The sequence below is a fragment of the Bos taurus genome, chromosome 3 (genome assembly GCF_002263795.3).
Source record: "Bos taurus isolate L1 Dominette 01449 registration number 42190680 breed Hereford chromosome 3, ARS-UCD2.0, whole genome shotgun sequence".
Classification (NCBI taxonomy): domain Eukaryota; kingdom Metazoa; phylum Chordata; class Mammalia; order Artiodactyla; family Bovidae; genus Bos; species Bos taurus.
This window is the reverse complement of record NC_037330.1, coordinates 57563913-57589267: the sequence shown is the minus strand read 5'-3', so window position 1 is coordinate 57589267 and position 25355 is coordinate 57563913. Positions and strand designations below refer to the sequence as shown.

Below are 25355 nucleotides of genomic sequence, written 5' to 3'. Positions count from 1 at the left end.
AGCTTTTTTTAAAACTAGCAAGGCAAGTATTATAATTACCATTTGAAAAGACAGAAACTGAGGCTCAGAGAGATAAATTCCCCAAGTTTATCCCCAAGAAGTAGCAGAACAGTATTTACTCCTGCATCAATACACAAGTACTATTTTCCCATATAGTGATGAACTGTCTCTGCTTCTAAGGCCACCCCGTAGGATTAGATGTCTAGGCATCAATGTCTCATCTCTCTGGTCTGTTCCAGTAAGGACTTTCCTCCAGCAATGATCCCTTTTTTTTTCCCTCTTGCATTATAAGCTTTGTTTTTTTTCCCCCCAGTAGCACATACATATGTTATAATAGTTCCCATTCAAAACAAAACAAACCTCCCTTGCCCAAAATCTTCCTTCAACTACTGCTTCATTTCTTGATTTCCTTTTAATTTGTAGAAACATTTCTTGACCTGCTGTTTTCATTGCCTCTGCTTCATCACCTCCCACCCTGTTGAATTCACTCATATAGAGCTGTCATTTCAGGTTGCCAAATTCATTGCTCAGTTCTTAGTCCTCATCTTCCTTGATTGCTCAGCAGTATTTAACTCTGATGGCCAATCTCTCCTTCTTGAAGTGCTCTCCCATGCCTCCCCATCTCCCTCCCCTGCACCGGCTGCTCCTTCTGAGTCTGCTTTGCTGGCTCTTCCTCTTCCCACTTCTGAATGCTGGGCCCCTGGAGCTCAGTCTTCTATCTTCTTCCCTCTGTCTACACTCATATTTGCATTTTTCAGTGATTTTCAGCTCTAATAGTCCCAATTTCCCTTTCTATTATAAACATCTTGTAGTATCCCTTCTACTGTCTTGTCATGATGCATTTCAGGGAAACTTTCAGGGAAACAGGCATTTATAATTGAACACTACAGCTCTTTTGCTTTAGAGAAATAAAGTTAGGCATAATTTGAAAAGAGATTATATACTTATGCCACTTCATTGTATCTAATACTTAGTTTTATACTAAAAACAAACACTATCATAACATTTGGGCTCCCCTGGTAGCTCAGTGGTAAAGAATCCGCCTATTAATGTAGGAGACTAGGATTCGATCCCCAGGTTGGGAAGATCCCCTGGAGAAGAAAATAGCAAGCCACTCCAGTATTCTTGCCTGGAGAATAACATGGACAGAGAAGCCTGACCTTGCTTAAGTCCATAGGGTCACAAAGAGTCAGATACGACTTAGCAACTCAACAACAACAACAAAATTATTACAGGAGGTGTTGAGGTTGTATTTATTTTAATTTGAGTTTCTTTTCACTACTATTTGGTGTGAGATGTTGAGACTAATACTCTCTAATTCTCAGTTTTTCCTTTAAAGTTTCATTGATCTTTAAAGGATCAATGAAATGAAACTAAGAGCTAATATTTGATAAGCATTTGTGCTAAGTAAACATGGCTCCAAATGCTTTCTTGACTTCATTTGATCCTCACAACAACCTTATTGGCTGCTCTCTGTAATATTTTCCATCTTATAAATGGGGAAACTGAGGCTCAGGAGCGGTTAAGGACATTTTTTTTTTTTTGGCCATACCACGTGGCTTGTGAGATCCTAGTTCCCCAACCAGGGATGGAACCCAGTCCCCAGCAGTGAAAGTGCCGACTCCTAACCTTTGGATCGATCACCAGGGAATTCTCTCTAGGAAATTTCTGATGTCCCACCATAAGTGGTGAGCCAGGATTAGTGCCTGCTTTTGAAGTCTTCAGTGTCAACCATTACACTGTGACACAGAGCATGCAATAAAAATCTCAAAAAAAGGCTGCTGCTGCTGCTGCTAAGTCACTTCAGTCGTGTCTGACTCTGTGCGACCCCATAGGCGGCACCCACCAGGCTCCCCCGTCCCTGGGATTCTCCAGGCAAGAACACTGGAGTGGGTTGCCATTTCCTTCTCCAATGCATGAAAGTGAAAAGTGAAAGTGAAGTCGCTTAGTCGTGTCCAACCCTCAGTGACCCCATGGACTGCAGCCTTCTAGGCTCCTCCATCCATGGGATTTTCCAGGCAAGAGTACTGGAATGGGGTGCCATTGCCTTCTCTGTCAAAAAAGGCTAGCTACTATTATTAACAAGATAATCTCCTTTTCTTAGCTTGATAAGTAGCCATTTTCTGGAAATGTGAAATACAAATATAAATTGGAATAATTGGTAATTTCATCTTTTTTTCTGTCATTAAGCATGCTTCTTTATATTTATTCCCCACCCCGCTGCCCCCAGGATATGGTGACCGATGCATCTCCATATTTGTTTGAGGCTACAGAAAAAAGATTCTATTTCAAAAATGTTGCCATTTTGATTCCTGAAAATTGGAAAACAAAACCTGAATATGTGAAACCCAAACTTGAGACCTACAAAAATGTAAGAACATTAATTTCTTTTTTCAAATTTAATTTTATTTTGTGACTTAGATTCTTTTATCAAAATATTCTAGAATCAAATAAAATTGTTTCAATATAGTCTGCTGTGAATAAGGTCAACTCATTTGCTGAAATTTTGTAATGATGAAAAATTTTTCTTAAATTTCAGGCTGATGTTCTGGTTGCTGAACCTAATCCAACAGGTAACGATGGACCTTATACTGAGCAGATGGGAGGCTGTGGAGAAAAGGGTGATAGAATTTATCTCACTCCTGACTTCCTAGCTGGAAAAAAATCACGTCAATATGGACCACAAGGTATGGGTAGAGATGAAATATTCTGCTATGTAATAATTCAATAATTTTATGTTGCAAATAGATCAACACTAGCATTATCTTTCTGAATGAGAACATAAAAGCCAAATAGACTATTATAGCCTGTTTTTCTCACATAAAACAGATTCAGAATAGTGCATTTTTCAGTTAGAATTATTTCCTTCAGATCCTGCAAATATGTGTGTATAACTATAATATTTTTAATTTTCAGATACTCAGTTATTATCAGATAATAACTCTGATTAAATAGTTTAATTAATGTGACGTTAGGTTCCTATGGTTCTGTGGGAAGACACCTGAACAAACTAAATCTCTTGTCTGCAATTCAGTTATGGCCAAAACATATGGCAGACACATAATGTTTTCAGACTTTAATGTGCGTTCAGATTGTAAATGGATTGTTAAAATAGTTCTGATTCAGTAGGTGTGGGGTAGGACTCGAGAATCTGCATTTTAACAAGCTCCCAGGTGATGCTGATACTGCCTGACTTTGGACCACACTTTGAGTATCAGATAGAATAGCCTTAATGTTCAGCTCTGACAAATACTAACTAAAGAAAAAGTCAACATTTCCTTCACAAAATATCATTTACCATTTTCATATGAACCAAACAGAGCAATCGTTGGATAAAACATTAAAAGAAATCAGCAATGGCTTATATACAATATGTAGTTTTCAAGGATAATCAAGTGTGATTAGTATTAACTCATTAGGTTAACTAACGACTAGGTTTCTTTATTATCTTAAAAATATTAGAACCATTTTAATTTTTTTCATTTAAATAGGCAAGGCAGAGAAAACAAGCAAACAAAAGAGCCTTGGTGCCTGCATGTCCCACCCCCAAATACACTAGAGCACTTTTACAGACCTTAACAGAGAGGAGTGTCTAACAAACATACTTCTTTGCTCTTCTTTTACAACATCTCCGTAACAGAAACAGAAAATCCCCAGTGTATGGCTCAATAAATATGTGTTGAATTGATTTACTTACCAATTGATTGATTTACTTATCAACCTAAGCTGTTCTTTCCCACTCTGGAGCCACTCCAGTCATCAAGATCACCATATACAATGCCATTCCTTTATACTCTCTCCTTTTTGTATTCTGACTCCATGACTACTCCCTCACAATCTCCCCCATCTTTAAGAGGCCATCAGTTATTCCCCAGCACCTAGGCAATCTAAAATCCTTAATGTGAGATATTAGGGCTTTCTTAACCTGCACCTCCTCACTTAATCCTCCAAATTCAGCCTACTTTGGAATTTACATTTCAGAAAAACTGACTGGTACACAAGTCACTAATATTCATCCAAATATAACAAATTTATTAGGACCTTTTAAGTTCTAGACAATATGGACCAAGACATGACAATGAAGAAGTCGTGGTACCTGTTTTCGTGGAGACAAGAGTCTATAGTGAGAGACTGGAAAATATGCAATGGCAATAAAGCATGACAAATTCCATAATGGAATATAATGAAAGTGAAAAAGGAGGGGTACCTGAACTAGTTTGAAGATGTCAGAGAAGGCTTCTATCTGGATATAAGCTTAATTTTGAAAGAAGAGTAGGAGTTATCTCCCAGTCAGAGATAGGGAGACGGTATTCCAAGCAGAGGAAAAATATGTAAAAAAGATCAGAGATGAGCAAGTCATACTGTGTGACTCTAGAAACTAAAAGGGGTTCAGGAATCCATTGTCAATATGGAGTTTTCAAAGTGGGTGGAGAACAGCAAGAAATATGGCTGCAGAGAGGAACAGGGCCTGAATCATCAGGGACCTTGTACGCATGTTGAGAAGTTGGACTTAACCCCAAGCACCATGGGTAAGTCATTGAAGACTGGAGGCATGGAGCCAGCTGGGTGAGTGTCACAGTAGTTCAGGAGTAAGTGGCAATGAGACTGGAAGGGTGAGAATATGTCACAGCAAAAAGGCAGATGTGGAGTAGGCAGACCTTGAGATCTGTCCACATTTGGGTCATTGGGAAGAAGGACCTTCTTGGCTGCCCTACAGGTCAGCCTGTGCTGACCTCCATCATTACACTTGCAACCCTAAAGATTTTAGCTATCTAAAATGATGTGTGTCATCTGCTAGACCATGAGATGTGTGAGCACAGGGCACTAGTTCTACCTTTGAATAAACAGCTTCCTGGTACTTACTAAGTGCCTAATTAGCACTTGACAATCCAAAATAAGTAGTCATATTTATAGACATGTACAACTGTCATATCAAATTAAATCTTTAACTTAAAAAAGCAAAGCATAATAATTTTCAGAAGAATTACTTGCTCTGAATTTAAGATGGTAATTTTGCCATTCTTATTGTAATTAGGTGTTTAAAACATTTTTCCACAGGAAGGGCATTTGTCCATGAATGGGCTCATCTACGATGGGGAGTATTTAATGAATATAATAATGACCAGAAATTCTACCTATCCAACAAAAGAAGAAAACCAGTAGTGTATGTATATTTTGATTAATTTTCCTAAACTGTTTTAAATTGTAACCAATTTTGTCTTGAATATTTTTAAAATGCCAGTGTTATCATCATATTTTCCTCTTTCATTCTTAGTGTCTTCTCTTTCAGCTTTTCCCATAAAACTACTACTTTTGTTCACTTTACAAGTGCCTTAGATGAATTCTCTACTCTGCAACTACAAACCATTAGCGTTTTTGTGTGTGTACAACTAGAAGAAACTCACAGGTTCTACATTCAGGATCTCCATCTTCCTGTCTCATAATCAGAGACATAAAGCTTCAGCTCCTTGCAGGTAGAATAGTTATCTGTGTGAACTATATCAGAATGAATGGACCTGAGAGACACTGGGGGAGCTTAGCTGAAAGACAGTCCAAACATCAAAACAAAACAAAATTTCTCCCAATTTGAACAAAACCCTGTATGGTGTCAGTAGAATGCAAACTGAATACTTAGAAAGTACCCTGGCTGCCGTAATTTTACAGGTAAGTTCTTGGACTCAACAGTTTCAGGGAATAAACTGCTTTTGTACAAATATAAAAGATAGGGAGCTTCCCAATTCATTTTAGAGAGTTGGCATAATTCAGATACTAAAACCTGACAGATGGCATGAAAAAGAATTGTGTAGATACAGCTTTCCAAAAAGATTACAAATAAAAGCATAGTAAATTACACCTGGACTAATATTATACAGATATAACAAACACACCAAGGCCAAGAAGGATATCTTCCAGGTATCAGAAAATGCTATGATAATAGGTAAGTAATTAATATAGTATATCGAGAAAAAAAGAAAATTATTCCAGCAGATTCGGAAGGAATTTGATAAGCTTGCACATTTATACCTCAGTTAAAAACAACAGCCTCTTTTAAAAGACTAGAGCTGGGGCAACACCCCTCTTCACTTTTGCTTCTAGTTCTACTCCCATGATGGCTCTTTAAGGAGATGCACTCAGCTTTGGTTTCTTTACTGTCTTTACTCAGCACAGTTTCCAAAGGAAGCTTCATGGAATTCAGAACTCTGCCTTGGCATTCCCTTTCTCCCATAGGAGCATCACTGCTTTCTGCTTTCCCTTTTCTTTATTACACTCAAATTCTGTCATTTGACATTTCTCTCCTCTTAGGTCACTTTAGGTATAAAAAGACACTAAGTACCTCCCAGAGCTGTACACAGTCTACTGATTCCTTTGGCTTGTTCCCCCCCACACTATAGAGTCCATTCCCCAGTGTCACTCTGTTGATGCGATCATGTTAGGTGAACCTCTCAAATCTCAGCCCACAGATGACACTCATCCCATCTACCTTTCCCACTTCTTGCTATGCTTCCAGATGGAAACTGTATTCCCCTTGAGAAAAAAGCTGATTAGTATATATTCTTTCTAAGGGATATTCTAGAAATTATACATAATTTTCATCCTTCCACAGATAACATTTTGCAAAACTGACATAATTACCATGTCCTCTTAACAATAAATTTTGTTTTAAAATACAAATAGTATTTATTGTTTATCTACCAATTTTTTATTACTTATAAGGCTCAGAAACAACTACAAAGATGACAGTACTACCCATAATAGAAGGCTTCCTTAATATGAAGCAGAACATCAGTTGAAAACCAACTGCCTACATAATATTTAGTAGGGAATCACTAAACATTCCCAGGAATATAATAAGAATGGGAACTACTAGAAATTATCATTTTTAGAAAGTTGTAGCCAATGCAATAATGTGTTGGGAAGGTTAAAATAACAGGGGCTCCTAGAAAGAGAGAGAGAAAATTGTTTCTAGGCAGATGATAATGTGATCCACTTTGAAACCCTGAAGGGAAAAAAAGAAATTAAAATTGACAAGGGAAGTCAATAAGGCAACCAGATATATTTGAAGAAAACTCTAAGAAATGTAAAAGTTACATCTGAAGAAAACCACAACACAAAATCCTTCTAAAGAATTTAAAAGAAAATTAAGATTAACAGATATTTTAAATTCATAGAATATGTAAATTCAACCCAAATTAATATATACGTCTTATGAAACTTTAGTCAAAACATTTCTATTTTTACCTCATTTTAAAGACCCTGAGCTTATCCAGTAGATAGCAGCTGCAAACATTTTTGAAAAAGTATAGTAATAAAGGAAAATTTTCTTGTTGAATTTTAAATATACAATAAAGCTACATTAATTAAAACAATGCAAATTAGTAGGCACGCAATAATTTACTATTTGATATAGCTAGAATTATAAATCCACAAGGAAAGACAAGATTTCTTTAGATGTCAGGACAATTTTTAACTATTAATAGACTCTCTTTCAACTGGATAGATTTATTCAATATAAAAAAATAAAACCATGATGAAAACAAGAAGTATATTAATAAATATCATATTCCTAAATGGTGAATGTCTTTCTATGCATTCAAGAGTTGGAAAAAGACATAACTAAAAGAATGATAAATTTGACTACATATAAATTTAAAACTTTTTGCATATAAATCAAACATAAACTAAATTAAAAATAAAAAACAGAAAAAAATGTTTGCAAATATTTAAAAAACAGGCCTTTAAAAGCTTAGCATTATAACAGATAAAAGAAAACAATATAACACCCTAATAGAAAAATAGACACGAGAAAATAATCTATATAAAAGAAGAAATAAAAATGGCCAGTAAAAATGTAAAAATGGTCAGACATTAGTAGTCAAAGAGGTGCAGATTTGACAAAGATGACAATCGTTTATTACCTAGTACTAGTGCCTGTCGGTGGGATTGTTGCAGGAAGGGGGACCCCTTCCAGGGCCCGAAACTGGGCTCTTGTCTACACTTGGAAATGAATTGTCTGAGGAGACACATGTGCTGACAAAGCAAGAGATTTTACTGGGAAAGGGCACCTGGGTGGAGAGCAGTAGGGTAAGGGAACCCAGGAAAACAGCTCTGCCACATGGCTTGGGTTTTATGGTGATGGGATTAGTTTCCGGGTTGTCTTTAGCCAATCATTCTGACTCAGAGTCCTTCCTGGTGGTGCATGCCTTGTTCAGCCAAGATGGATGCCAGAGAGAAGGATTCTGGGAAGTGGTCGGACCTGTGGTATCTCCTTTTGACCTTTCCTGAACTCTTCTGATTGGTGGTGGCTTATTAGTAGTGTTCCTTACCAGGACCTCCTGTCATAAAACAACTCATGCAAATGGTTACTATGGTGTCTGGCCAGGGTGGGCAGTTTCAGTCCGTGTGATTCTCCTAACAGGATGAGTGTTCTCATAGATGGTTATCAGAGAAATAAACTAGAATAACCTTCTTGGAAAGCAATTTGATGACACATATCAAATCTCTAGAATTCTTTCCTATTTCTTGATCTACTAATCTTACGTTTAACAATCCATTTTAAAGGAAATATTAGAATGAGCTCTATCAACAGGCTTTAAAATGTTCAAATTTCTGAATCTGACCATTTATTCTGGATGTCAGTCATAGCAAGCTTGGAAATAGATTCAAAATGTGATGCACCAATTTCATTTATTCACAGAAGTTTTATTTTTAGCACTGAAAAATTCATGGAGGAAAAAAATTAAGTAAATTAGGCTAAATTCACATTGTAATTTCAAAATGTGAAGTTATTAAAGTCACATTTTGAAAGAATATTATGAATTATAATAATACATTACAATTTAAATGTACTAAAATAAGTTTTATAAGATCAGGCAGTAAAGCTATACATAGAATGTTATGCTGATACATAGAGAAGGAAATGCTTTAGTACATTAACAATAGTTTATCTGAGAGTGGGATATGATTTTTTTCTTCTCTTCTTTATACTCGTCCTATTTTCCAAATTTCCTATGTTCATATGTTTTTTATATACTCAAAAAATAAGATGTGGGGAAAAGTACTCCATTCACAATAGTAACAAACTCATAAGCATATAAATAAAAATCTAAAATATCTATATAAACACACAAGAACTATGCAAAAACTGTATGACATAAACTAGCTGGATCAAAACAAACAAACAAAGAAAAAGTTGTCAGCAAAACTTTTTAGAGAAACAAAAGAGGCTCTTGATTTTCCAGGAATGAGAGGACCAGATTAGGAAGTGCCTTAGGACTTTGATCCTTATTAATTCTTAACAGTGGCTGTAAGACAGCCTTAGCTTTTCTGCTGCATAGAAACACATTCTGATATCATTTTGGGAACCCCTCAGATACTTTCAGGTAAACAAAATTACTCTGATGAGAATTTGATAATTTTAATATTTAAGGTGCTACATTTATTTCTTAAATTATAAAGGGAAATTGTAAACAATGCTGTCTGTAGAAACTGACCAGAGTCCAACATTTTGAAATTATCATTTCACTTAAATATCTAACCTGAATATATCTGCAGATGTTCAGAAGGTTTTACTGGTGAAACTGTAATACAGAAGTGTCAAGGAGGAAGCTGTGTCACTCAACCATGCAAACTTGACAGAAAAACAGGACTGTATGAAGAAGGATGTGAATTCATACCTCATAAGGATCAGAGGGAGAAGGCTTCCATAATGTATTCACAAAGTATTGATACTGTAAGTGCCATGTCCTTTTTCTTCTTTTGTTCTTGACATGAGTTTAGTGAGGTTTTTATCCCAGATGATGCAAGACAGGGTGAAATGTTAGGAAGTCAAGTATCAGTATCAGTTCAGTGGCTCATTCATGTCCGACTCTTTGCAACCCCATGAACTGCAGCACACCAGGCCTCCCTGTTCATCATCAACTCCCAGAGTTTACCCAAACTCATGTCCATTGAGTCGGTGATGCCATCCAACCATCTCATCCTCTGTCGTCCCCTTATTCTCCTGCCTTCAATCTTTTCCAGCATCAGGGTCTTTTCAAATGAGTGAGCTCTTCACATGAGGTGGCCAAAATACTGGAGTTTCAGCTTCAACATCAGTCCTTTCAATGAACACCCAGGACTGATTTCCCTTAGGATGGACTGGTTGGACCTCCTTGCAGTCCAAGGGACTCTCAAGAGTCTTCTCCAACACCACAGTTCAAAAGCATCAATTCTTCAGCACTCAGCGTTCTTCACAGTCCAACTCTCACATCCATACATCTGGATAAACCATAGCCTGACTAGATGGACCTTTGTTGACAAAGTAATGTCTCTGCTTTTTAATATGATGTCTAGGTTGATCATAACTTTCCTTCCAAGGAGTATGCATCTTTTAATTTCATGGCTGTAATCACCATCTGCAGTGATTTTGAAGGCCAAAAAAATAAAGTCAGCCACTGTTTCCCCATCTATTTGCCATGAAGTGATGGGACCGGATGCCATGATCTTAGTTTTCTGAATGCTGAGCTTTAAGCCAACTTTCTCACTCTCCTCTTTCACTTTCATCAAGAGGCTTTTTAGTTCCTCTTCACTGTCTGCCATAAGGGTGGTGTCATCTGCATATCTGAGATCATTGATATTTCTCCCGGCAATCTTGATTCCAGCTTGTGCTTCTTCCAGTCCAGCGTTTCTCATGATGTGCTCTGCATAGAAGTTAAATAAGCAGGGTGACAATATACAGCCTTGACGTACTCCTTTTCCTATTTGGAACCAGTCTGTTGTTCCATGTCCAGTTCTAACTGTTGCTTCCTGACCTGCATACACGTTTCTCAGGAGGCAGGTCAGGTGGTCTGGTATTCCCATCTCTTTCAGAATTTTCCACAGTTTATTGTGATCCACACAGTCAAAGGCTTTGGCATAGTCAATAAAGCAGAAATAGATGTTTTTCTGGAACTCTCTTGCTTTTTCCATGATCCAGCGGATGTTGGCAATTTGATCTCTGGTTCCTCTGCCTTTTTGAAAACCAGTTTGAACATCTGGAAGTTTATAGTTCACGTATTGCCTAGCTTGGAGAATTTTGAGCATTACTTTACTAGCGTGTGAGATGAGTGCAATTGTGCGGTAGTTTGAGCATTCTTTGGCATTGCCTTTCTTTGGGATTGGAATGAAACTGACCTTTTCCAGTCCTGTGGCCACTGTTGAGTCTTCCAAATTTGCTGACATATTGAGTGAAGCACTTTCACAGAAACAAGAATTCCATCACCTCCACTAGCTTTGTTCGTAGTGATACTTCCTAAGGCCCACTTGACTTCGCATTCCAGGATGTCTGGCTCTAGGTCAGTGATCACACCTTCGTGATTATCTGGGTTATGAAGATCTTTTTTGTATAGTTCTTCTGTGTATTCTTGCTACCTCTTCTTAATATCTTCTGTTTCTGTTAGGTCCATACCATTTCTGTCCTTTATTGAGCCCATCTTTGCATGAAATGTTCCCTTGGTATCTCTAATTTTTTTGAAGAGATCTCTAGTCTTTCCCTCTGTTGTTCTCTCTCTTTCTTTGCATTGATCGCTGAGGAAGGCTTTCTTACCTCTCCTTGCTATTCTTTGGAACTTTGCATTCAAATGGGTATATTTTTCCTTTTCTCCTTTGCTTTTCGCTTCTCTTCTTTTCACAGCTATCTGTAAGGCCTCCTCAGACAGCCGTTTTGACTTTTTTCATTTCTTTTTCTTGGGGATGGTCTTGATCCGTTTCCTGTACAATGTCACAAACCTCCATCCATAGTTCATCAGGCACTCTGTTTATCAGATCTAGCCCCTTAAATCTATTTCAAGTCAAGTCAAGTAAGAGTGAGCAGCTTTTCTCTATTGGACAAGACAGGAGAACATAATCAGGAATAAAGTCCTATCTTCCCCAGACCCCTTGCTTAGTTTTTTTGTTTGTTTGTTTAGTTGCTTTTTTTTTTTTGCTTCTCCAACTTCTCTCTTCCACTAGCTTTTAGCTTAATGACTTAGAACTACTTCAAATATCCTTAAAGACAGACAAGCACAAGAGTTGGTTAAATAAGAAATTCATCCGGGGGATCAGGTACTTTTTTTTGTGAGTAATAAGGACATGATCAGTAACCTTTAACTTTCAGAGATCTTTCAGCCTGCATATTTGTTTTTGGTTGTTAACTAAAATTTTCTATCTTTTTAAGAATGTTGGCGCCATTAGGGAGTTTTTACATAATTTTAATAGCTTTAAGTAGTTTTAAAATACTGATCTTCCTCCATCCCATTGTAAGTTGAAGATGCATTTAATATACCTCACCTACCAAACACCTTAACTTAGCCCAGCCTGCCTCATGTATCCTCAGAACATTTACATTAATTTCTGGGCAAAATCATCTACCATAAAATCTGTGGTATAATAAGGTGTTGAATGTGTCCTGTAATTTATTGAATACGGTACAGAAGTAAAAAGACAGAATGGCTGTAAGTACATTAGTTATTTACCCTCACAATCATCTGGTTCACTAGAAGCTACGTACAGCTCAATGCCACTAGCCACCATCACCAGAGAGTATCATACTGCATGCCACAACCCAGGAAAAGATCAAAATTCAAAATCTGAGGTACAGTTTCTACTGAACGTGTATTGCTTTTGCACCATAATAAAGTCAAAAAATTGTAAGTTCAACCATTGTAAGTCAGCGATCATCTGCATTTCTTAATAATTTTTAAATGACCAACTGCTCACAAAATAAACTTGACAAATTATCTTTATTAATGCCAAACATATACATCAGCAAATTTGCACAAACTAAGATAAATCCATCAGTTAAGTGACTTCAGTGCAGAATGTCTCTTATCTTCCCAGGCTTTTACACAAAATTATGTTTTCTTTTTGGATAAGAGTGTAGTAACTTGCAAGGGTCTATCTATAACAATAAAGTGAAAGTGAAGGTTGCTCAGTTATGTCCTATTCTTTGTTATCCCATGGACTGTAAAGTTCATGGAATTCTCCAGGCCAGAATACTGGAGTGGGTTACCTTTCCCTTCTCCAGGGGATCTTCCCAACCAGGGATCGAACTCAGGTCCCCACATTGCAGGTAGATTCTTTACCAGCTGAGCCACAAGGGAAGCCCTAACAAAGATAAGTTTTTAAAATATGGTTCACTAAGGCCATCCTTCAGTCTGGCTTTGTAGTTTATTTCCAGGATAATTCAGCAACTTCCAAAGGGGGGACTAGATTGTTTTAAATTAGTCACAGTTAAAGTTGATGCACAGTCAGGTTTGGGAGCCTCCGCTTGGGGTTTACAAAAAAGTATTTTAGGTTCCCTTGCTAAAAAGTAGCTATAATGATAATACAGAAAGTGAAACTGTTAGTTGCTCAGTTGTGTCTGACTCTTTGCGAATCCATGGACTGTAGCCCACCAGCCTGTTCTGTCCAAGGAATTCTCTAGTCAAGAATACTGGAGTGGTTTGCCATTTCCTACTCTGGGGGTGATCATATGGAAAAACTGCCAAAACAATCTGAAAAATACAAATAAAGAGAAAAATAAATGTTTTCCAGCTAATGATGACTTTTTACATTACTTGAATCCCAGATATTTAGGATTTTTAATTGAATATAATACTGTAAAGTCACTGAGAGGAAGAATTAGTTTATACCTTTTTTGTGTACTAAGCCTCCTTTTTAAATCCCCCAAATAAGGAAATGGCAACCCACCCCAGTACTCTTGCCTGGAAGAAAGGGGAAGACACTATCATTTATTGGCTGTGTTTGTATTGTCTATTGCATATGTTCTCCTATAGTTCTTGCCTAACAACTACTGCCATTCTGTAGATTTTAAAAACCACTGACGTACAGATTGGTAAATGTTATTAAAAATAACAACAACAAACTTACATCTAGCTTTTATGTTATATCAGATATAGGGCTAAGTTTTGAGGAAGCAAATTTAATGAGACAGGGTTCTGTCATAGATTAATTTTCATCCATCAGTAAGTACACTATAATGTTAAAGGGGCCTTATTTAAATTTCTTATAGGGTACTTTGAGGTCACAAGGTTGAGTGGAAATTCTTTGCAGAAAGTGTATGAAATGAGAAAACATTTTGAAAATAACTTTTGGGGCTGAAACATGAAGGTAGAGTTCACAAGGCAGAAGACATAGGAAGAACTCCTCAACATAGTGGGAATGGTGAGCAGACACAGAGATATATAAACAGTCTGGCAACCTTGAGCACTTATAGGCTGCAATAGGGAAAATTAGAGCCTTGGGATGCACAGCCAGAGCAAGGATAGAGAGTGAAGTGAAGTAGTCTGGATTGTAGTGTGTGAGCAATGATGAGCCACAAAAAGATATTAAGTACAGGAATAAGAAGGACTATGTTCCTGGCAAGTGTGGAGTAGAGCAGTATGGAAAAGTCAGATAGGAGACTCCAGTAGTTGAGGGAGGGACCATGAGGGCTTGAATGATGGACATTCCATTGGAGAAGGAAAAAAGACAATGTCCTGGAGAGAGAGTGAAGTGTATTGATGGTGTTATTTTGCAGAGGGAAGAAGGAAGGAAAAGCGTTTCCTGATTTAGGTGACTGAATAGATAGTGGTGACATCAAGTTAGGAAATGCTTGGTGATGAAGAGGAGCAGAGTCAAAGGAAAGGTGATGTGTTCAGTTATGAACACCTGAGGTGGAAGATCCTGTGGGACATCCAATTGGATTTTGGAGAGAGCTGGAATGTTGGGTATTGAAAGTTGAAACAAGGTATTTTTAAATCACTGGAAACTAAGAAAGTGAGCAGTAAGTGAAGGAATGGAGAGAGAAAATGGTACCAGGGGAGAAATGTTGAGATATAGGTGGCTTGAGGATACTGGTGATTGCTTGCAATGGAAAATTTGAGAAATAGAAGGGAAGCTAAGAACAAGTAAATAGATTCTTGAGGAGCACAAAGGGTCCAATGACGTCAAAGACATGTTTTGAGATAGAAGCTCTGAATTTTCACTGTGATTTTCCCCAAGGCAGACTGAGAAGGAGGTCATGTAAATGTAAATCTACACTTAGAATATTTTAGTCAAATTATTAACAATTTTAACAAGTATTTACTGTTATCTGTATCATTTTACTGACAATTTTAGGTGGTTGAATTCTGTACAGAAAAAAACCACAATAGAGAAGCCCCAAACGAGCAAAACAAAAAATGCAATCACCGGAGCACATGGGAAGTGATCCAAGATTCAGAGGATTTTAAGACAACAACTCCTATGACAACACAGCCACCCAGTCCCACCTTCTCATTGCTGCAGATCGGACAAAGAATTGTGTGTTTAGTCCTTGATAAGTCTGGAAGCATGACAGTAAGTTCAGTGGGTCTTGGTCTTCTGGATGCTCATCTCATATTTCTATATGATATGATCTAGACCACATCTTGGAACTGGCTGTGAATAAACACAACCCCAAAGGTCAGAACAGTTACAAGCATAATATTTACATCAAAAAAGGCCACCTTCACTTTATTCAACACAAATTCAGCATCAAGTGTCTCATTTGCCAAATAGCTTTCAATTTGTGAGCAAAGATCTGATGAACTATATAAAATTAACCTTTTTTATGTTTTCCTGACAATATGTATATTTATAAAACTATTTCTAGGACATTGAACTAATGAACTAAAGCCAAACCTGGATTTAGCTTTTAGAGTTATTTATACAAAAGCCCTGAAATTGTATTCAAATATACTGCTAAATATAAAGGAGAAATTTTCCTCCATAGAAGGATATGCCTTGCATAAGCTTGTTGTTATTTACTCTGCACCGAGGCACCTACTTCCAAATTCCCTCTGTTCTGTTGTCAGTCTGCCGGTCCAAACCTAACCTGACTGCTTTTCTTCTCCTTTTCCATTTAGATTGGTAACCGCCTTAAGCGACTGAATCAAGCAGGCAAACTCTTCCTTCTGCAGACGGTTGAGCAAGGGTCCTGGGTCGGGATGGTGACGTTTGACAGTGCTGCCTATGTACAAAGTGAACTTGTACAGATAAACAGTGCCACTGAAAGAGACACGCTTACCAAAAGCTTACCCACAACAGCCTCAGGAGGAACATCCATCTGCTCTGGGCTTCGATCAGCATTCACTGTGAGACAAGTTCCCCTATCATAGTTTGCCAATGTTTACAATTTATGTCTCCTAAGAAATTACCTTTTCCAGTATTTCTATGCATGCCTCATGTTTAGCTGAATTAGACAACCAAGGGCAGAGCAATGGTCCAAATGATGCAGTAACACAGGCCCCCAAAACTGTTAACTAATTCATTCATGCTTTTGTGTTTTTCTGCATCTGTGCATTCATGCTTTTCTGCTTTCATCTGAAACATTCATGGTGTTACTTCTACATGCCGGGCATTGCAATGTGCCAGGCATTAAGAGTACCATGAGGGCCAAACATACCACACCTGCTGTCATGGAGCTTAAAATCTTACTGGGGGAAGATTCTTTAACCTCGTAGTCACATAAATAAGTGTATAATCATACACTAATGCATGCTATGATGAAAGGTACACAGGGATATAAGAGAATATCTTCTCTGAAGAAAAAAGTAAACTTAGAGTTATGGTTAAATTTTGAAGTAGATTAACATTCCAAACTTTTGGGTATATAAGACCTCCTTTTGGGCAAGCAAATGATTTAAGTTTGAAATAGGAGGGCTTAGAACTGCGAGTCTAATTGTATTAGGGATGTATCCAAAGATCCCATCTGATCATCCAATCATGTCACCCCTCTACTTATGTCTCAATCTCTCCCCATTTTCAACAAAGCTAAGTAAAATTTTTCAATCTAATATTTAATTTATTTTATAATATAGCCATTACCTACCTTTCCAGGCTTAAGCACCTGGGACTCTCTTCCAGATATTTATGCTTAAGCAAATTAGATTACCTGTCCTTTGCCAGCAGTTTGCACACTTTTGCCCAGCCAGTTCCCTATTTAATTTTTCATCCCTCCTTGCTATCTCTAATCATACTCTTCCTCCACATATCCATCACAGACACTATTTCTTGATGTCTTTCCTGATCCTTTCAACTGTATAGTTTCTCTTTCTGAATGCTATGAACTTGTTTTCTACTTTTAAAACTATCTCAAGAGTTTTAGCTCATCTGTCTTCTTTCCTGTCATGTCCTTTGCTCAAACAAAACTTGTTCCGAGATATGAATTATCTTTTAACTTCTGGTACAATATCTTTTATATAGGAGGTTCTCAATAAATAAAATTAAATTGAGCTATTTGATTATATCAGATGCTTAAATGATCCAAACATAAACTATGATATTCTATATTTATTAGGGGCTATTTAGTCCCATGAAATAAATAATAGGAGGCTGAGAGAAGCTGGCTGGTCTAAGGTCTCAGAATCTCTGCAGTGTCTTGGGAAAGTCTACCTTCTGTCTGCTTGGGGCGCAACACATCAATGGGGCTATTCCCAATTTCCAAGCAGCAGCAGGAATATTTAGTTTTCAGCTCACGTGTTTCATGTTGACAGTGGACTCAAGCATTCCCTCATATGCAGTCTGACCCTCTGGCCCTTTTATTCCACTTTGAAGATCAGTTCCCTAGAAGTGGATTTTATTGCATACACAGTCAGCTTCACAACCTTTCTCCAGATGCCTTTGTGCACCTGGGTTCTCTTACCTCTGCCACTCACCCACACATTTTGATTAAAGAAGCAAGTAAGGGAGGGAAACTGACACTGAAATCACTGACATGTCTACGGAACTCATGGTATACAAAACTCGAGGGGAAATGACTGATACCAGATGGCCTGATGGTGACGAGGGAAGTTCTGGTTCTGCATTTCCTACTTCAGTGGGTGAGACAGTATGTGAGGCACACAGTTGGAATTTAGATGCTCCTCCTGCCCTACAGAGCCCAGGTATGGGGTGGGAGGAGGTTGTGTGTGGCCACAGGGTGATGAGGCAAAGGGCCTTGGATCCTGCCCTGTCTCAAGTTCCCTGCTGGCCCCTGGTGAGGACCCTGCTCAAGTATGGCAGTGGTGTCTGTTGAGCTGGGGCCACTGGACTTTACTTGTTTTCTTAGCTTGTTCAGTGCCCATTGGTTTTCTACCAGCTGACTCACCACACTCTGGCTCTCAATGCTGCAGCACAGCCCTGAGCACCCCATGTCCTGCATCTAGCTCTTGGGAGGTTGCACACCCCTTAGCTTCTGGGACAAGATAAATTGTCCTCTTGCCTGCCAATTCTCAAGTCAGCTGATTTCCATTTTCCCTATGGATACTTGCGGACTTCTGCATGTTTTCCATGACACACAGTAATGATGGGGAGTGAGACAAGGGAATCCAAATTGAGCCCTTCCTCTGGCCTCTCAGGGGCTTCTCTGGTGGCTCAGATAGTAAGGAATCTGCCTGCAATGCAGGAGACCTGGGTTCAATCCCTGGGTTGTAAAGATCCCTAGGAGAAGGAAATGGCAACCCACTCCAGTATACTGGCCTGGAGAATCCCAAGGACAGAGCAGCCTGGTGGGCTTCAGTCCATAGAGTCACAAAGAGTCAGACATGACTGAGTGAGCCCTGCAGCTTGGTCAGACTGAGGTCTCAACCACAGCTGACAGGCTCCTGGGCTCCTGGGCTCCAGGCTTCCTCACATGACAGCAATCAGAGTTCTGCCTTCATCCTTTGTGGAGCAGCCCCCTCTAAAAAGGAGTGGGGCAGAAGTCTCCTCTGCTTTCAGCTCTTTTAATCTACATCAAGTTTCTTCCCTTCCTGAGAGTCTGGTCCAGAGATTGGAGTTACTTAGAATTACTTGTTTCCTCTACGTCTGAGTCTCCCTTACTCTTTTTAAGGGAAGGTGAACTCTTGCCTTCCTCTTCATAAACATTATGATTTTTATCTGATTTTCCTTCTTATCCAATATTGGCACAAGGTATAACTTCTCTATATCACATAAAAAACATAATCTGTGTCTACCAGACACAGATTATCTATGTTGAGACATAGGTGTCATAAGACAGCTAGGAACTAGGGATTAATAAGAACAAAATGTTTTGCTTTCATCAGAGGGGATGTTAAAAATTTTAATAATTCATGTGAACTGCTGCTGCTGCTGCTAAGTTGCTTCAGTCGTGTCCAACTCTGTGGGACCCCATAGATGGCAGCCTACCAGGCTCCCCCGTCCCTGGGATCCTCCAGCCAAGAACACTGGAGTGGGTTGCCATTTCCTTCTCCAATGCATCAAAGTGAAAAGTGAAAGTGAAGTCGCTCAGTCGTGTCTGACTCTTAGTGACCCCATGGACTGCAGCCTACCAGGCTCTTCCATCCATGGGATTTTCCAGGCAAGAGTACTGGAGTGGGGTGCCATTGCCTTCTCCATATGTGACCTGAGAACTGACCAATCAGAATCAAGGCCAGCCATGAACAGCTGGAATGGTAAGACTGATGAATACCAGGCAAGCTAAAATCTGCCATGAGTCTAATATGATAATAGTAATATATTAGTCCCCATTATTATCCCTATTAAATGAAGATGGTTTCTGAAGTCATCTGGGAACCTCTGAAAGCCTGTCAAGGAGACATCATGTGAAGGAAAGTAGAAAATCCTTCTTTTCTGAGTCCCTAGAGCTGTCCATCCCTGGGACTGCCCTGTATCCCACCTTACTGAGCCTTCTCTGCAACAGGCTAACGGAGGAAAAAAATCACTGTCAAGTTCCATGAATCTTGCTGATTTATAATTGCATCATTGCAAGACAGAGATATTTGACCATTCCCAGACACTTTTGTTTATTCCCTCTAGAATCTCTTCTCATTCCCTTTAATTGCAATTTTCCCAATACTTTGGCTACCCTGAGTGTGACAACTCATGCCTGAATTATGTCCTTAGGTGATTAAGAAGAAATATCCAACAGATGGAGCTGAAATCATCTTACTGACCGATGGGGAGGACAACACTATAAGTGCATGCTTTGACGAGGTGAAGCAAAGCGGAGCCATCATCCACACAGTCGCCCTGGGGCCATCTGCAGCACAGGAACTAGAGCAGATGTCAAAAATGACAGGTGAAGGGTGACCTGCTGAGTCCCACTGTATTTTCTCTTCCACTGGACTTTGAGCTCCAGTGCACTGGGGAGTAGGGGAAGGGTAGGGCGAGGAGATATGGGGTTATCTTACTGAGCAATCAGCTGCCCTTACCCCCAGATGACTTTAGAATCGGCTCGACTCATTTATTCTAATGCCTTGTTTCTAGGATTAGGGCAGTCTGGAGAAGATGGGACCAGCACACCATTTGGGACTCTCTTCCCAGACACCTTATAAAGATTGGAAAGAATCTAATAGGTTAACTAGGAGCTTCTATTCTAACCTAGTGAATAGGTTAACTATTCACTTCCAGTTGGCAGCTGACCAAGAGACCCTGGGGAGACAGAGGACAAGCCACTAACTATATAATACCATGATACAAGTGCTCTGTTAGTAATAGAGGGTACAGTGAGCACGAAGAAGGGAGCCTAGACTTCATCTGGAGAAGAAGTGTACAGGAAGGTGACATCTGAACTGGGACGTGAACAAGAAGTGCAGGGGAAAAACAAAGTGCCTGCCGAACCACACAGAAGGCCACGCTGAAAATATAGAATGTAATGCAGTTTCTTTGTAAAACATTCATACATTGTGCTTCACCTTCCATACGCACATGGTTAAAATAGATCCCACCTGAACTATTCTTCAGCAGAGTGGGTTTTTATTACTTTAAATTTGTTTAACCTAGGGCCAGAATTATGGATATCAATTGTTGAGTTGTCCTCTGAGTCAGCTAAAACAACAGACTGCTTCTAACAGTGTTTGTCTTATGCCGGGATTCCTAGAAGCAGAGCCTGAGAAAGGGATTTGGGTGCATGTGGTTTACAGAGGGAGAGCTCTCAGGTGAAAGGGGCAGTAGGGACTAAGATCAGGCAGGGGAAGCTAAGCACAGATGTGAATTAGGAGGCCAGCTGAAGCCTGCCCTCACAGGAGGCTCTGGATCTAGAACTGCAAAACAGATTTGGTCCAGTCTTCAAAGACAGACCATTGTACCACTGTGTCCATCAGTCAGTGGTTAAAAAATGTCAGGGCAGAGCAGGGGTGAGTGGGGCATGCTGTTCTTTAGCTAGGGTGGCCCCATTTTGTAAGGCAATTTTCTGAAAAGGAGGCAGCTATATGCTGTTTGGCTAACACTCAGAGCTGCTGGGGAGAGATGCGTTAGTCTAGACAAGGGGATCTGGGTGAGGCACCAACAGGATGACCAAAACACTCTCCTCAGATTTTAGATGTCACTAAGAGTTTAAAAGTGCCTTAACATCAACTACCTTAGGTACACCTGTTCTAAATAGGTGTAGATTACATGGCTGGTATATCATCTCATGTTTACTACATATAATACTTTTCTATAACCATCACTTGTCAGTTATTTCTTGCTGCTGTAACATACACATTTTTTCTGATTTAAGAGAAAACTTGAAAGTCAAGCTTGCTAAGATTATGTGTAAAATAAGAATAAATCAATACGCTTGCAGTGAGGCTTAATGGCTCATATGAAAGTGCGTGACCTTTAAAACACAAGATTTATATTACTAGTTTTGGTCTATGGGGGATTCTTAATTGCTTTGCAGAGGGCTGAAGTAGCCAAATGACGATGTTGCTGAAGGATTTGTTTAGTAGGATTAAAATATTATTACTAGTATCAGCTTCTGAGTTAATCTGGACACCTATTTAATGTTAATCTATTAATATTAATGTTTAATAGCACAAAAGAGTAAGTACTTTGTGTATTTTATCTTAACAATTGCTAAAATGTTGCAAATATTTGTTTTCTAGAAAATAACTTCGATAACATAATTGCATTCTAGGAGGTTTGCAGACATATGCTTCAGATCAGGTTCAGAACAATGGTCTCGTGGATGCTTTCGCGGCCCTTTCATCAGGAAACAAAGCTGTCTCCCAGCGCTCCATTCAGGTCAGAGTTCCTCCTCAGTTTTTCATGTTTATTAAAAACCATAGCCAAGATAGGGAGTTTCATGGTTATGCATTTTAAGTCCACATTCCCCTAGTAATAAATTAACATAGAAGCTTCAGCCTGATATTAGCCATTATTTCTAAACTGCAACACTATTCCTTTAAACAAGGCAATCAGTGCTTCTAATTTGGAAACAATACTAAGTGACTTCCTCTTAGAAACCATCAACATAAAATGTAATGGGTCCAAGAATTCTTTTTTAACATATGTTAACAAGCATCCATAGCAATATAATTGGCCCAGAATTTTCTTCAGAGTAGATTATCTCAATATAAATTATCTGGAACAACTGTTCAGGGATTACTTGGTCTTTTTTTCCATTACCTCAAATTCCTGGTATTTGTCAAGATTTTCCTATAAAGAGTGGAAAGTGATTTTGTACTGTGAAAAGCCCACGTGGTCAGTCCAGTCACCTGGATCCTGTTCCTGGGTCTGTCATTAACTGTGACCATGGGCAAAGAACTTCACCTCTCTGGACTTAAGTTCTCAGCCAGACATGAACCACAAAACTGCGGTCCCTTATGGTTCTAGAATTTCAAGAAAACAGAATTTTGTTTCAACAGTCTTGGGACAATAAAAAATGGACAAATATATTAAGTGCTCTTTCCTAATGGCTGTAAAAATTATTCATGTGAACCTTTAAACCAGAGAGTGAATAATCAACACCACACCTGTGTGAGTTGTAACTTTTATTGTGAATGAAAGTAAAAATAATGTAAATCAAAGCCAAATAATGACCTAGTCTATAGCACAGGGAATTCTAATCAATACTCTGTAATGGCCTATATGGGAAAAGAATCCATATGCGCTTCTCTGGTGGCTCAGTGGTAAAGAATCTGTCTGCAACGAAGGAAACATGAATTCAATCCCTGGGTTAGTAAGAACCCCTGGAGAAATAAATGGCAACCCACTCTAGTATTCTTACCTGGAAAATGCCATGGACAGAGGAGCCTGGAGGGTTATAGTCCATGGGGTCACAACAGAGTCGGACAAGACTTAGCAACTAAACACAACATATGTAGATGTATAACTGATTCACTTTGCTGTACTCCTGAAACTAACACAACACTGTAAATCAACTATACTCCAATGGAAATCTTTTAAAGCCAAAAAATGTCAGATTTCAAAACAATAGGCTTTTTAGTCTATCAGTGTAGCATTTATTCACTCAAAGAATATAGCAGTTACACTTATTTACGAATATTAAACCCAAGAGCCTGATTTGAACACAGGAGGCACATGTCTTAGAAAAGTAATTAAACTGATTAATGGGCAAGTTCACAGTCAGGCAGTTTCTGCCCAGTATTTTTATATTTAAGAAACCTAAAAGGGAGGGAGATTGAGACATGAGTAGGACTCATTTCCCCACCTATCATAAGAACAAGATCTAAGGGCCCCTTGCTTTCTTCACATCTTAGATCATAATCTATTTTTAAAACTAGAAAGTTGGGCTTGATGACCAGAGCATCCTATCTTCTGACAGATATTCGTTTAAAGACCATAAATAATTAACTAGGAGATAATCCTGAAAAATTATACTTTCTACAAAGTCTGGTTAGACCTTCCCTACTTCAACTGCTGCTCTACAGCTTCTTCATTCTTCACCAGATAACAAATCAGCCTTGGGCAGTGACTTCTTTCATTTACCTTCACTGCTGCTGCTGCTGCTAAGTCGCTTCAGTCGTGTCCGACTCCTAGCGACCCCATGGACTGCGGCCTACCAGGCTCCTCCGTCCATGGGATTTTCCAGGCAACAGTACTGGAGTGGGGTGCCATTGCCTTCTCCAATTTACCTTCACAGGGACTGCAATAATAATTGACCTAGGACTTAGTTATTTGCAAGTCAAACAATCCAGATGTGGGTCAAAGTCCTAGTTAGTCCCCTTAAGGGTTTAAGTCCAGTAATAAGATGAGACGTACAGTATGCTGGTAGGTATCAAACAAAACACACTGTGAGGACATCAAAGGATTGATAGAAACAAGATCCACCCACAGACTTAGAGAATGAAATTGGGGTTTCTGGGGGAAGGATGGGAGGAAGGGATCGACATGTACACACTGCTATATTTAAAATGGACCTACTGGTTCCACATGGAACTCGGTTCAATGTTATGTGGCAACCTGGATGGGAGGGGAGTTTGGGGGAGAATGGCTACATGTGTATATATGGCTGAGTCCCTTCATTGTTCACCTGAAACTATCACACCATTGTTCGTTAATTGGCTATACCCCAATACAAAATCGAAAGTTTAAAAAAAATATATACTGTGGGAGATCAAAGGAGGGAGAGATTATTCTTGTTGGTGATATAGACATCAAGTGACATTCAAATTGAATTTTGAAGGGTAGGTAAGCCTTAGACAAATGGAGATGAATGTATAGATTTCCAGGAAAAGCAGAGATTGTGGTAGACAGAGAGTCAGAGATTCATGAAGATCATAAGAGGAAGTGGTCTTGTTTGGGTGTCAGAATCAACATTATGGAAGCTAAGGCTGGAAAAGTCATTTATGATTGGATCATTAAAAAAAAAGGAATTGGCTCATAATAGGTACTAAACATCAAGCCAAGTTCTTAGGTACCACTGAAGTCTTTCTAATGGGGCGACTAATAGTTGGAGGCAAAATGGAAGCTATTATGTGATGGGAGCTGTATTCTCCAGAAAGTAAAGAATTGTATACTTACTTTACAGCTTGAGAGTAGGGGATTAACCCTCCAGAACAGTCAGTGGATGAATGGCACAGTGACTGTGGACAGCACTGTGGGGAAAGACACTTTGTTTCTCATCACCTGGACAACTGATCTTCCCCAAATCCTTCTCTGGGATCCCAGTGGAAACAAACAAGATGGCTTCATAGTGGATAAAAACACCAAAATGGCCTACCTCCAAATCCCAGACATTGCCAAGGTATGGTCTCATCTTTTTTCCTTCTCACAGTTTGATAAGATAAGATAAAATTTTTACAGAATAATCACAACTTTTAAAATGATAGTGATTTCTTAAAAAAAAAAAAAAAAGAGTCAGTGTTGAACGAAAGAGAACAAGGAAAAAACTCCATTCTGTGGAAATCACTCTGTGTGACAGCAAGTCTCTTCAGTTCAGTCACTCAGTTGTGTCTGACTCTCTGCAACTCCATGGACTGCAGCATGCCAGGCTTCCCTGTCCATCACCAACTCCTGGAGCTTACTCAAACTCACATCTATCAAGTCAGTGATGCTATCCACCCATCTCATCCTCTGTCATCCCCTTCTCCTGCCTTCAATCTTTCCCAGCATCAGGGTCTTTTCCAATGAGTCAGTTCTTCACATCAGGTGGACTAAGTATTGGAGTTTCAGCCTCAGCATCAGTCTTT

General features: G+C 39.0%; 2 protein-coding genes across 2 annotated transcripts in view; one reads left to right on the top strand and one right to left on the bottom strand.

The window, feature by feature from the left end:
• The window catches only part of ODF2L (outer dense fiber of sperm tails 2 like), a 399873-nt gene that overhangs the window by 125080 nt on the left and 249438 nt on the right, over nt 1-25355 (bottom strand). The gene's annotated exons all lie outside the window — the stretch shown is intronic.
• Nucleotides 1-25355, top strand: part of CLCA1 (chloride channel accessory 1) — a 34080-nt gene that overhangs the window by 3701 nt on the left and 5024 nt on the right. The window contains exons 2-10 of the mRNA NM_001206176.2: nt 2231-2371; nt 2540-2687; nt 5059-5164; nt 9553-9730; nt 15097-15315; nt 15864-16091; nt 19843-20017; nt 21839-21945; nt 24695-24910. Of these exons, the coding sequence (NP_001193105.1) occupies nt 2231-2371; nt 2540-2687; nt 5059-5164; nt 9553-9730; nt 15097-15315; nt 15864-16091; nt 19843-20017; nt 21839-21945; nt 24695-24910 (1518 nt within the window). The remainder of the gene's footprint in view (nt 1-2230; nt 2372-2539; nt 2688-5058; nt 5165-9552; nt 9731-15096; nt 15316-15863; nt 16092-19842; nt 20018-21838; nt 21946-24694; nt 24911-25355) is intronic.